The sequence below is a fragment of the Eptatretus burgeri genome, chromosome 4 (assembly GCF_056783735.1).
Source record: "Eptatretus burgeri isolate ZD-2024b chromosome 4, Ebu_testis_v1, whole genome shotgun sequence".
Classification (NCBI taxonomy): Eukaryota; Metazoa; Chordata; class Myxini; order Myxiniformes; family Myxinidae; genus Eptatretus; species Eptatretus burgeri.
The window spans coordinates 14734763-14748955 of record NC_140964.1 but is presented as its reverse complement, the minus strand read 5'-3'; the positions used below and the strand labels follow the sequence as shown (position 1 = coordinate 14748955).

The window sequence follows — 14193 nt, the reverse complement described above, 5'->3', positions numbered from 1 at the left end:
TTTGTTCAACCGGAGTGGGAAATGCTTTGAGCATGCATGCTACCACAAATGCGACGTCATTTATATTCTGATTTGTCTCTGGGTAGGGAAATAACATCGCAAGTATATTTACGGTATACACACCCATCAGGTTGATTTAGCCTCCTATGGTATTCTGCAAAAAAAGAAAAGATTGCTGAATTGGGGTCTGTAAGCACATAAAGTATCTAGAGGTTGTGAAGATGGGGCTGTTCAAAGTTCTGCAATCGTTCATTTATTCACGCATTCATTAATTTAGTCATTTATTCAATCTTTCATTGATTTTGTATTTATTCCTTTATTGGCTCATTCATTACTGAAGTCATTACCCCACGCATGCGAAGCAAAAAGCATGGTAAAGCAATTGCTTCACTTCTGTTTGTTTGTCTCCGTCCATTTGTTCATCTTTAAACATCAGTTTTTGATCGAGGATCATCTATAAATGTCTGATTTGCAGTAGTACTTTGGCTCGGAATTCATCCCGATCACATATGCACAGAGAGGAGTGAGAACTTTTTTGCAGGCAGACAAACAAAATTGAAAATCATTCCAAACAGGAAACCTACTTTCTTTTTAAAGGATGCCGTAAAGGACACAAACAGGCACACATAACGAATATTACATGTTAGATAGGGTGATGTAACAGACACTGCATAAAACGGTGGTAAAACCCAGAATTAATTAATTTATACGATCCTTAAAACCATGAAAAACTAGAAGGGCACGCGTTAGAGCACATACCTCTGCTAAGCTGATTGGTTTACATTTTGTATCCCACTGGTAGGCTGGATGTGGACTCGGACCTGAACTAAAATTTAATCGTTTGTTCTTGTCACCTAACCAGCTCATCCACCAAGTTTTGTCCGAATCCGTCCCTAACTTTTTTGAGATATCGTGCTGTATATCATTTTAGCCCTGTCACTCAATGGTGAAGAATCACTTAAAATATTTTCGGATGCAGATTCGCATCTTCATCAAAATCGAATCCATTCTTTCTTGTTACATACCCAACCTGCCCACCAAGTTTCGTCCGAATCTGTTCTAAACTTTCTGAGATATCCTGCTCTTTGTCGTTTTTGGCCTGATCTCTCAATGGTGAAAGATCTGTTAAATAAAACCAGTGGATCCAGATTTGGATCTCGGATCGAGATTTGGATCTTAACCAAAATCGAATCATTTCGTCAGTGTCACGTACCCAAGCTCTCCATGAAATTTTGTCCAAATCTGTCGACAACTTTTTCAGATATTTTGTTCACAAACAAATAGACAGACAGACAGACAGACGGGGGTCAAAACATCCACCTTCGGTGGTGGCGGTAATAAAATCAAATTGTATACTGTATTTGAATTGTAGAACACAAATAGCCTTTGTACCGCTTCCAAAAACCTCGAGTTTTGCAGTACTTGGACATGTTAAATAAGGTGGTGTAAAAGACACGACACAACGGTGGTAAACTTTCGGAATTTTTTTTTATACAACCTTTGAAATATTTATTTTACTTCAATTGAATTGTATATTTGAACACTGCGCAGGGTAAGGTGTTCAACGGGCTCTCGTGTTACCTCTGCCACTGAAGGTGGAAGGCAGTTACAGTATGTTTTCACCCCTGTTTTTCTGTTTGTTTGTGCGCAGGATATCTCAAAAAGTTGGCGACGGATTCAGATGAAATTTGGTGGGCAGGTTGTGTGTGTGACGAGGACGAACTGATTAGATTTTGGTGAAGATCCGGATCTGGACACGAGAATTTTTTAGTCATTCTTAACCATTGAATTATGAGACTAAAAACTATATATATCTATATATTGTTGAGGATTCGCGCCCGCCGGCGTGCGAACGGCCGCGTAACTCGAATCGTGGCACGTTGCCCACCGGACGGACAATCCAGTCGTGACCCTCTCGGACTAACGCCGGGAACCAGTCACGGGTGGACCTTTCGGACTCACCACGATCGTGCCAATCGGCCCCCGCGTGGGATAGGGTTGCTCGCCAAATTCGACCTACCTAAGTACCCACACGGAGGGTAGACCGGGCGATCGCACCTCGCCGCAGGTCGACTTCGGACACTGGCCACTTTAAGCGACCCGTTCCGTACTATCGGGATAACCGAGCGTCGGCCTCGACGGTTCGATTAATTATCGGGCGTTTTAGCCCACGACCAACCCTTTACGTGAAGCAAGATGGAGATTCAATGAAAGAAAAGACAAAGCGAAGCGGGAAAACAGTTCAACATGAAGCACATTTATTTCGCGATGAACGGAAAGCACACATATACAATTCCACCAAAAACACATGTAAAAGAAGAAGACAATGCAATATTACACAAAAAGCAAATGCAACACTGCAGATCTAACCGACTACCGGGCACACGGCAACACTTATACAATTTTACTTCACAGACGGCGCCGACAACACATATTCCCAAAGCAAAAGAAAAGAAACACCCTCCAGGATGAGGGGGGTAGACGGGCCTGGGGTCGAGACCGGGTCGGGCCTACCCGTCTGATGATGAGACGCGAAGTGGCGGTGGTGCCTCAACTCCGCGGGCCTCGCGGACAGTGTCTGGTAGGGGGTGGGAAAGGGGCCCCCTTTGTCGCACTATCTCAGCGCGGGGGGAAACAGGAGGGGGTTGCTGATGCTCGGGGGAAGGAGGATATCACCCTGTCTCGGGTCCCGCGGCGAGCGTCTCCTCCTCGGTCGCGTTGCTGGCCTCTCCCTCTGCAGCTCCCGGCACCGACGCGAGCACCCCCTCGTCCGCCTTCGCCGCCGTCACCTCTCCACAGCTCCGTCTACTCGCCCCCTCAGTCTCTTCTCTTGGCTCGTCCCAACTCTCCACTCTTGACTTCTCCCACTTCTTTCAGCTCCACCGACGACTCTCTTGAACTCCGCACAACTGCCCACTGAACTGCCTTGACTGACGAACGCAGCCGTTTATATAAGCCCCGTGGCTTCGCTCCTTCACCTTTGACCCTCTGCCTCCGACCCTTCACCTCTCTAACTGGCTCCCCATTGGACCGAGGAAAGGTGGGCGTGAATGCTTTTTGATCCATGAATTTGCATATAGCGTCCTCACTCCAACGCCCTGGAGGCGGGGCCAAATCGCCCCAGCTCGCCGATAGGACGGAACAGAAGTGGGCGTGAGTCGTTTTTGATCCGTTTTTCTCGGAAAGTCTGTGATGACTCTGAACACGCTGCTCGGTGCGCGCCCCGCACGAGTCCAGCATCGGCGCCCACAAGTGGCGTGGGAATGACGGTGATGCGATGGTGGCGAGTTGTGACGGTAAAGGTCGTGGCTGTTGTTGTGAAGCGGCGTTGTGGTTGGTGGTTGTTGTTGTGAAGCGGCGTTGTGGTTGGTGGTTGTTGTTGTGAAGCGGCGTTGTGGTTGGTGGTTGTTGTGTGACGGCTGTTGAGACGTGGTTGGTGGTGGTAGTAATGGCGGCTGGTCCAAAATAAAGATAGTAAAAGAAAAACGGCTATCCTGAAGAGTCGCAGCCCGACTGAATGACATTTATTCCCTTTAGACAACGGGTTTGGGCCTAACTACACATATACTTACCGAGATATCTCACCTAAGGGACCTGAATGGTGGTTTGTGAATTTCGTCAACCACAACACTACCCCCTCCCCTTTTTACAGACTCGTCCCGAGTCGTCAAATTTTCGTGTGCCATCATGTGTAGTTTTCCCCTAATACATTTTACCTACGGATCCCTGAGTGCGACATTCATGGTATTCGTGTCCCCAAAATAAATAACCTGAGGGCTGAGTAACTACCTAAACAAACTCACTCACACGGACGACTTAAATAAAATTGCCGGCGCTAAGACAAATATGCCGGGGGCGCACTCATATTTACAGTACATCTTAACCTTAACTTACAAATTTTACACTAAACCATGGCCCAGGATCAATGAACTCTGCAAAAAGAAAGCAGTTAGCAGGGAGCCAGGCTGCTCACATGCAGTCTCTGGCTCAAACAATGCAGGTGACAGGGAACGTGGCCGGCTGCTCACACGCAGTCCAAGGCCTTCCTTTTTGAACTGAACGCAGTGAACCACAACGGTGCATGGGCTGCACAAACACAGTCTCCGTGCCAGCTCAAGTGGCACACGCAATGAACACAACGAATGGATGGATGAATGGTTTCAACTGAACGCAGTGAACCACAACGGTGCATGGGCTGCACAAACGTAGTCTCCGTGCCAGCTCAAGTGGCACACGAAATGAACACAACGAATGGATGGATGAATGTGTGTACGCAAACACGGTGCACGGGCCGCCACTGCAGGCCCGTGTTGTAGCTGCCAACAGAGCAGTTCTTGCAGCTTGCAAACTGTTGCTTTTACGATCCTGGCGCACATGGCAATGAACAGGGGGGGGGGCAAAGCAAAATTGAACGGGGCTGGTGAACGTGGGCAGTGGGCATGGCATGGCAAAGGCAGCAGGCAAACACAGCCTGCAGAACCAGGCCGTTGCAGGCAAACACAGCCGGCAGATGAACTGGCCGGCACAGGCCTAGAAGAAAAACAGCCAGCCAGCAGATGAAGTGGGCCGGCACAGGCCTTGAAGAAAAACAGCCAGCCGGCGGCACAGGCCTTTGCAGCAAAACAACAGCTGCCGATGAAGTTGGCCGGCCTCCGCCTTGAAGCAAAACACGGCCAGCCGATGAAGTTGGCCAGCCTTTGCCGTTCAGTGGAGGTTGGTGGAGGGAGTGCGGTGGTGCTGGCCACTTGGAAGGCGGGCTCGGACCTACCTACCTGTCTCCCTCCCACCTATCGCCTTTGCCTGTCACTGTACATACCCACTCCCTTAATTTGTCAAACCCCAATTTAGCCCCAACTTTTTTTTTTTTATTATTATTTTTTGTTCACTTCCCCACTATAAATCGTCCCCTAACCCCCTTTATCGTCTTTGTTCGGCTAACCTATCCTGTCACCTAGCCTACTCCCAACCCCTACGTTCCCTTCCCGGAGGGGAGTAAGGGAGAGCTAACGTCCTGTGTCGAGGCCCAACTCAAGCCTCAGAATGGCCTCCCCAGAGTTCAGCGATCTAACCCAAAGTGGGTCCAGCGGCCCACAACGAGAGTGAGGGGATGGATGGTGCGGAGGGGTACACTTCCTAATCTACCCTATCCATTAACTGTTAAACTACCCCGGGGCTTTCAACAAGCGCCTCGCGCTTAAACTATTGGTTCTAACAACCCAGATTCCCGTCGCCTGTGTTGGTGTCCTCACAATTTCGGGCCTCGCCCCCCAATTTTCTCTCCGTGCCCTCACACGGTCTCATGGCTGGGACACGTGGCTCCCTTTGGCAGGCACGACCCTCTGCTGATTCTCCGACGATGGCACCCCCGGGCACTACACTGCCTCCGAGCCTACCAGCTCCCTAACACCGGGGAGTGCCCCCCATGGCACCTCCCCTGAAACGCACACGTGGCAGGCTGGCTTCCCAGGCCCCTTTCCGAGGGTCACCCGTGCCCACAACACTGCCCACGTGGCTAATGGCGCCCCGGGCCCCCGCACCAAGCAGGCGCACCCGTGCCCACTACGCTATCCCGGCCCCCCATGGGCCCTTGGCCTACCGCGGCCGACTGGCCTGGTGCCCGGGGTACCCACTCAGCGATACTCACCTTTCGCAGCCACGCTCCCAGCCCGTCAACAGGGCTCCTGCACCCCTCCAAATGGGTTTCGAGCCTACTTTCCCACCAACAACAAAACAACCTCCATTTTTCAATTTGAATAACCCCCTAACTCAGTCTACACTGACCCCGGGGTCCCTTGGGCGGGAGTCACTCCTCCTCCCAATCACTCATCGCACCATGCATTCCCCATTCGCTCCACTCACACAGACCCGCTGGCCTCACTCACTCACCAAGCACATGCTTCCACTTCACTCACCAACTCTTCAACACACTCACCGCTGAACTCTGCCATCCTCCTAACTACCTCCCCTAACTAACTCGTGCTCCCACGTCGTCCCTTAAACTACAGCACGTTCCTTTTAACACTACGTAGCTAAGCTACGTCCCCACTACACATCCACAAGTCTGTCACTGTCTCCAAATAAATCATTTTATTTCCCAACCTAAAGCTCACTAAATCCCTCTACCTAATCCATTCCACGGACTCCATGAGGACTTACCCCTGCCCCATGAAGTCGGTCTAGCTAAGCTAACCCTTCCCCCTAACTAGTTTCCATCCTGTGCCCAGGTAAGGGGGTCTTCCACCCCTTGCCCAGGAATCCTGTGCACCCGAAAGTGAGGCTTGTTTTTTTTTTTTTTTTCATGCGCAGCACCAGCGCGGCAACTCGCGCACTTTGCACCTGCCCGTGACGTCATGCAGCTGCACGTGTTGCTCGTCCCTCCTTGGACGGTACCATCCGGCAGGGATACCCCTCCTGCCGGATTCCAACCCCGCGTGCAGCCATGACGTCACTGTGCGCATAAAAAAAAACACAAGCCCCACGTCTCGAGGGGTTCCCCACGCGAACACATGTGCTTTGCCCGTTGGAGCTTCACACACACGATCGCGTGGAGAACCCGTCCGGTCCAAATCCATAATCCTGCCTAAACTTTGTCCGTCCGCGGGATCGGCAAATCCACCGCGTGCGTTTCCGGACCGGGACTTCACTCTCGCAAGCGAGCACGTGGGGGCCTCGTGCGTTGCACAGCACGGACCTCGTGCTCACTGCTGGGTGAACCCGGCACGGTGCGCAAAACATCTACAGCCGCTACTCGGCTTTCGTTCTTCTGTCGCCGTCGTCGTCGCCATTCAACACACGCACACCTGCGTGTTACGACGCTCACACACCTCACCATTACATTCACACCGGGAGACGCGGCTGCGTGCTCCCGCATGCCAACCGACATCTCCCTCACATACCGCTCTCTCACACACACGGTCTCCCTTGCATAAACCATACCACTCACACGTGGTGCTCCATTCACACACCGTCCCTCACTCATACACGGGGGGGGCACTCACCCGCGGTGCCTCATCCACACTGGCCGTTTCATCCACACACACGGCCTCTTCCACACACGGTGCCTCATCCACACACGGCGTGCTGGGAAGCACGTACTCCGGCACCATCGCCACCACACCACTCACACACGGGGTCACTTCCACACACGGGGACGCACTCACACCTTGCACCACACACACAGGGACAACTACACTGGGGATTCGTGTCCCCACAAGGGTCTCCGGGGCCTCTATACCCCCCAAGCTCTCCGTGCACCCGTTCGCAGCACTCCTCCTCTCAACCTCGCGAAGCACGTCCGAACTCACCTGGTCGTGACTCGCCTCAAGGGGGCATACTCCCTCCCCTCGTTCCTGGAGGAGGCCATCCAGCTTCTCGCACCGGGTCCCTGCACGGTCCGCCAGCTCACCCCCATTGTCCTCCACGACCTCTGTGTGTGTGTGCGTCACTTACCCCGTCTTCATTGTGCAGTCTTCCCTCTATCGTTCCCATCTCCCGTGTCTCTGCCAACTCAGTCACCTCTTCACCCTTTACCTCCCTTGTCTCAACTATTATTTCCGTTGTCGTCACCTCGTGTCTCGTCTCACACGTTTTGGTCTCCCCATTTAATTTTTCCCTTTCGGTCATCGTCACGACCCTCGCCCAACACGTCCCCCGAATTATTTTTTCACCCGCCTCCACCGCGGGCCCGACAGCCGTTGCACCCCCTCCCAGCTCGTTCGCTCCGACACGTGGAGTCGCCATTTTAAGCTCCCTGCTAACGGCCTTCATGCCCGCCTGCAGGCATCGGCCCATGTTCTGCGTCTCACCCCGCAGCTTTTTAGTTTCTTCCTTCATGTTTGTTTCCATTTTAGTTTTCATGCGTTTTATTTCGTTTGTGAATGTATCCATCTTTTCGTTCATTCCTTTCATTTCGTTTTTCATATCCGCATTCATTTGTGCCAGCATGGTGAATAGCTGGGCCATGTCGGGTGCGCTTGGGTGAGCCGTTTCGGCAGGGGTTGGGGAAGGGTTTTGGTGGAGAGGGGGAGGGGAGGTGTCATACACCGGGGCCGCTGCCGCACCCATTTCGGGCTCTGGGTTCAGTTGGGCGAGTTCGTTTTCCTGTACAACCAACATTTCCTGCACGGGGATTTCATCCTGAGCCATGGATTCTACACATTCTACATCCATTTCTAATACCCCCGGCTCCCGCTCGCTTTGAGATGCCATCTTGCTTCTCTTAAAGGGTTAATTTAGCTCGCTCGTAATTTGGAGGGAATCGGGGGTCGCTCCTCTCACCCCTGGACCGATTCCCGTGAATTTAATTGGAGACAGGAGAGCCCGTTTTCCCGTTCTCCGATACCAGTGCCGCGAGGAGGGCGATGGGTTTATATCGCACGACCTGACACCAGTGTTGAGGATTCGCGCCCGCCGGTGTGCGAACGGCCGCGTAACTCGAATCGCGGCACGTCGCCCACCGGACGGACAATCCAGTCGTGACCCTCTCGGACTAACGCCGGGAACCAGTCACGGGTGGACCTTTCGGTCTCACCATGATCGTGCCAATCGGCCCCCGCGTGGGATAGGGTTGCTCGCCAAATTCGACCTACCTAAGTACCCACACGGAGGGTAGACCGGGCGATCGCACCTCGCCGCAGGTCGACTTCGGACACGGGCCACTTTAAGCGACCCGTTCCGTACTATCGGGATAACCGAGCGGTGTTATTCGTCGGCCTCGACGGTTCGATTAATTATCGGGCGTTTTAGCCCACGACCAACCCTTTACGTGAAGCAAGATGGAGATTCAATGAAAGAAAAGACGAAGCGAAGCGGGAAAACAGTTCAACATGAAGCACATTTATTTCGCGATGAACGGAAAGCACACATATACAATTCCACCAAAAGCACATGTAAAAGAATAAGACAATGCAATATTACACAAAAAGCAAATGCAACAATGCAGATCTAACCGACTACCGGGCACACGGCAACACTTATACAATTTTACTTCACAGACGGCGCCGACAACACATATTCCCAAAGCAAAAGAAAAGAAACACCCTCCAGGATGAGGGGGGTAGATGGGCCTGGGGCCGAGACCGGGTCGGGCCTACCCGTCTGATGATGAGACGCGAAGTGGCGGTGGTGCCTCAACTCCGCGGGCCTCGCGGACAGTGTCTGGTAGGGGGTGGGAAAGGGGCCCCCTTTGTCGCACTATCTCAGCGCGGGGGGAAACAGGAGGGGGTTGCTGATGCTCGGGGGAAGGAGGATATCACCCTGTCTCGGGTCCCGCGGCGAGCGTCTCCTCCTCGGTCGCGTTGCTGGCCTCTCCCTCTGCAGCTCCCGGCACCGACGCGAGCACCCCCTCGTCCGCCTTTGCCGCCGTCACCTCTCCACAGCTCCGTCTACTCGCCCCCTCCGTCTCCTCTCTTGGCTCGTCCCAACTCTCCACTCTTGACTTCTCCCACTTCTTTCAGCTCCACCGACGACTCTCTTGAACTCCGCACAACTGTCCACTGAACTGCCTTGACTGACGAACGCAGCCGTTTATATAAGCCCCGTGGCTTCGCTCCTTCACCTTTGACCCTCTGCCTCCGACCCTTCACCTCTCTAACTGGCTCCCCGTTGGACCGAGGAAAAGTGGGCGTGAATGCTTTTTGATCCATGAATTTGCATATAGCGTCCTCACTCCAACGCCCTGGAGGCGGGGCCAAATCGCCCCAGCTCGCCGATAGGACGGAACAGAAGTGGGCGTGAGTCGTTTTTGATCCGTTTTTCTCGGAAAGTCTGTGATGTCTCTGAACACGCTGCTCGGTGCGCGCCCCGCACGAGTCCAGCATCGGCGCCCACAAATGGCGTGGGAATGACGGTGATGCGATGGTGGCGAGTTGTGACGGTAAAGGTCGTGGCTGTTGTTGTGAAGCGGCGTTGTGGTTGGTGGTTGTTGTTGTGAAGCGGCATTGTGGTTGGTGGTTGTTGTTGTGAAGCGGCGTTGTGGTTGGTGGTTGTTGTGAAGCGGCGTTGTGGTTGGTGGTTGTTGTGTGACGGCTGTTGAGACGTGGTTGGTGGTGGTAGTAATGGCGGCTGGTCCAAAATAAAGATAGTAAAAGAAAAACGGCTATCCTGAAGAGTCGCAGCCCGACTGAATGACATTTATTCCCTTTAGACAACGGGTTTGGGCCTAACTACACATATACTTACCGAGATATCTCACCTAAGGGACCTGAATGGTGGTTTGTGAATTTCGTCAACCACAACAATATATATGTATATATATATATATATATATATATATATATATATATATATATATATATATATATATATATATATATATATATATATATATATATATATATATATATATATATATATATATATATATATATACTAAAACGCAAAAGAAACTTACCACTTGTTTGAAATGTAATAAAATTGTAACAGTTCAAAATAAAACAAACCAACAATTGCTAATTGAAACATTGGCATTTTATTGATGACATCTCAAGTTTTTTTGACCAAGATACACCATCTCATAAGTTTGTTCTACAGTACAGAACAGCACAGGGTGCAATGTCAGTCCCCTTTCAATAGCGTGTCTGGCCACCATTGTTTTGGATACAAGCAGTGCATCGTCGGCGCATACTGCCTACCAGTCTTTGGATGGATTGCTGCTGGATTCTGTCCCACTCAGTCATCAATGTCTGAAGCCTTCTGACTTAGGACCATCTGTCTGTCCTGCCTTGCAGTGGTGACTCTTGGCCTTCCTGATCGAGGTCTGTCATCTGCAGAGTTGTGGAGGGTGTCTCTGTCCACCAGGGCCGATATCGTCTGGTGTGAACAGCCAAGGCAACGTGCCACCTCACGGTAGCTCAATCCGCCTTGCAGTATGCCCAAGGCACACTGCCGTTGATCCCTTGACAATCGTGGCATGTTGATTGAAATTCCCATTTTGCACTGGCCTTTTTAAAGCCAATATCAAGACATCACGTGCAGCTCATTAAAATCATCCTGTACCCCTTGGCTAATCACTGACAGTCAAAATGGCTGTTCAACAGCTGTGCTATGAAGTGACCATTGAAGGTTCAACTGACCATCCGTGACCGTTTTGTCTGACAGTGAGGACACTATTGTCCACAAATAAGTTCACACATTTACTACACGCAGTGTTATTGTTGATATTTGAAGGTTTAAAAGGTGGTAAGTTTCTTTTGCATTTCAATATATATATATATATATATATATATATATATATATATATATATATATATATATATATATATATATATATATATATATATATATATATATATATATATATATATATATATATATATATATATATATAACACGACATCTCAAGTTATGAATGGATTTGGATAAAACCTGGTGAACAGGTTGGGTTTGTGACAAGGACAAATAGATTCACTTTTGGTGAATTTCTGGATATGATAATTTAAAAAATGTTTTTTAAAAGAAATTTTTCACTATTGAGAGATGGGGCCAAAAACGACATGTAGCATAATATTTCGAAAAGTTGTGGACGAGTTATGACTAAACTAGGTGGATGAGTTGATTAGTTGATGAGAACAAGCCAATTCGGTTTTACTTCAGGTCTGGATGCAGGTTCAGCCCATCCTTGGGAAACAAAACGTAAACTGTTCAGCCTAGCATATGTATGTATGCGCTCTACGGAGTGCCGTTCTAGGTTGCATTCTGTTTTGAATGAGTTGCACCATTTACAGGTTATGTCAGCATTGCTTTTTGTCATGTCTTGTGATTACAGTATTTGAATAATTTTATCTCCTCTTGATGACTGTCTATTCTTCTTGTAGACCAAACACCAACCCCGACACGCTTCCTCCGGAATTGTGAGGAAGTCGGCCTTTTCCATGAACTTGCTAGTCCATTCGAGAAACTGGAGAATGAGTTTAAGAAGGCACAAGAGGATGACGATGACAAAAAGGCAAGCACATTTCTCAAACGATATTTTCATGTTGATCACAGCAAGGATTGTTCTCTGAGAATGGCTAGAGATGTTGACCTTCACAAGCACATGGTCAGATGAACCAATTGGAGCAAAGTATGAGCAGGAGACATTAGTGGGTAAGTTTGTCATCCCCAAATCCAGAAGCATTTCTGGTTCAGACCTTAAATGAATGTTATTGATATTAGGATTGTTTTTTTTAATGGCATTGCCAAACTGTTGGAAAGACCTCTGCATTGCATGTGCAAGGCAACAAATGGTACAAAAACCAAAGTAATGGGATTAATATTTGAAATGTAAAAAACAAAATGGAAAAAAAAAATGTGAAGAATAATAGAGATTGACTTTGACTTTCGGAAGATTGTAGAACAGTCAGCTATGGTACCACCAAAAATGCCAGGAACCATGATGATATATATATATATATATATATATATATATATATATATATATATATATATATATATATATATATATATATATATATATATATATATATATATATATATATATATATTGTTGCGGTCTTCGCGCCCGCCGGCGTGCGAACGGCCACGTAACTCGAATCGCGGCACGTCGCCCACCGGACGGACAATCCAGTCGTGACCCTCTCGGACTAACGCCGGGAACCAGTCACGGGTGGACCTTTTGGTCTCACCGCGATCGAGCCAATCAGCCCCCGCGTGGGATAGGGTTGCTCGCCAAATTCGACCTCCCTAAGTACCCACGCGGAGGGTAGACCGGGCGATCGCACCTCGCCGCAGGTCGACTTCGGACACGGGCCACTTAAGCGACCCGTTCCGTACTATCAGAATAACCGAGCGGTGTTATCGTCGACCTCGACGGTTCGATTAATTATCGGGCGTACTCAGCCCACTACCAACCCTTTACGTGAAGCAAGATGAGGATTCAATGGAGGAAAAGACGAAGCGAAGCGGGAGAACAGTTCAACAATAAAGCACATTTATTCGCGGCACACGGGAAGCACACAAATACAATTCCACCAAATGCACACAAAAAAAAGAAAACACACTTCCATTTACACAAAAAGCAAATATAAAAGTGAAAATACAGTGCAGAGCTAATACCGACTACCGAGCACACGGCAACACTTATACAATTCTACTTCACAGACGGCGCCGACAACACATACCCAAAACCAAGGAAAAGAATATCCTCAAGAATGAGGCGGGCCTGAGGCCGAGACCGGGTCGGGCCTACCCGTCTGGTGATGAGACGCGGAGCGGCGATGGCCCCGCAACCCGCGGGCCTCGTGGACGGTGTCTGGTAGGGGGTGGGAACGGGGCCCCCTTGGTCGCACTATCTCAGCGCGGGGGGAAACAGGAGGGGGTTGCTGATGCTCGGGGTATAGAGGATCTTTATTATCCCTGGTGTGCGTCTCCACCTCGGCCAGGTCGCGCTGCCGGCCTCCCTCGGGCGTGCAGCTCCTGGCACCGACGCGAGCACCCCCTCGTCCGGCTCTCTTCAGCTTCTCCAGCCACTGCAGGCTTCGGGCTCCAGACTTCCACACTCGTCCCCTCCGTTCCGACTCCTTCTCGTTCTCGTTCTCCTTTTCGTTCTCGTTCTCCTTCTCGTTCTCGTTCTCCTTCCTCTGACTGACGAACACCGTCCTTTTATCCCCCCGTAACTTCGCCTTTGACCCCCTCCCTTTGACCTTTCACCTCGCTCCCCATTGGCCCGAGAAAAAGTGGGCGTGAAGGCTTTTTGATCCACAAATTTGCAACAAATCCACAAATCCACAAATTGTCGTTTTTGAAGCACAAAATCCGTGATTTTGTACACGCGGTTCGACGCGCGCTCTGCACGAATCCAACACCGGTACCCACAGCGGGGCAAGAACGGTGGCGATGCTACGGTGGCGAGGTGTGACGGGAAGGTCGTGGCGGTTGTGGTGAAGCGGTGGTTGTGGTTGTAATCATGGCGGTTGGTCCAAAATAAAGATAGTAAAAGAAAAACGGCTATCCTGAAGAGTCGCAGCACGCATAAATGACATGTATTCCCACTAGACAACGGGTTTGGGCCTAACTACACATGCACTTACCGAGATACCTCACCTAAGGGACCTGAATGGTGGTTTGCGAATTTGGTAACCACAACACTACCCCCTTCCCTTTTTACAGACTCGTCCCGAGTCGTCAAATTTTCGTGTGCCATCATGTGTAGTTTTCCCCTAGTACATTTTACCTACGGATCCCTGAGTGCGACAT

At 50.1% G+C, this 14193-nt stretch overlaps 1 protein-coding gene across 10 annotated transcripts in view; it reads left to right on the top strand.

Annotated features, from left to right (window-relative positions):
- Positions 1-14193, top strand: part of LOC147027513 (cyclic AMP-dependent transcription factor ATF-2-like) — a 156575-nt gene that overhangs the window by 45076 nt on the left and 97306 nt on the right. For 7 of the 10 annotated variants that reach the window (XR_015057071.1, XM_085876984.1, XM_085876983.1 and 4 more), the window contains one exon: positions 11814-11944. The exons of 2 other annotated variants lie outside the window; for them this stretch is intronic. Coding sequence is in view for 3 of the 8 variants with exons in the window: in XM_085876984.1 (XP_085733110.1) it covers positions 11814-11944 (131 nt within the window). In the remaining 5 variants the exon portion in view is untranslated. Of the gene's footprint in view, positions 1-11813; positions 12085-14193 lie in introns of all 10 variants that reach the window. One more of the 10 variants, XM_085876987.1, reaches the window with a different exon arrangement.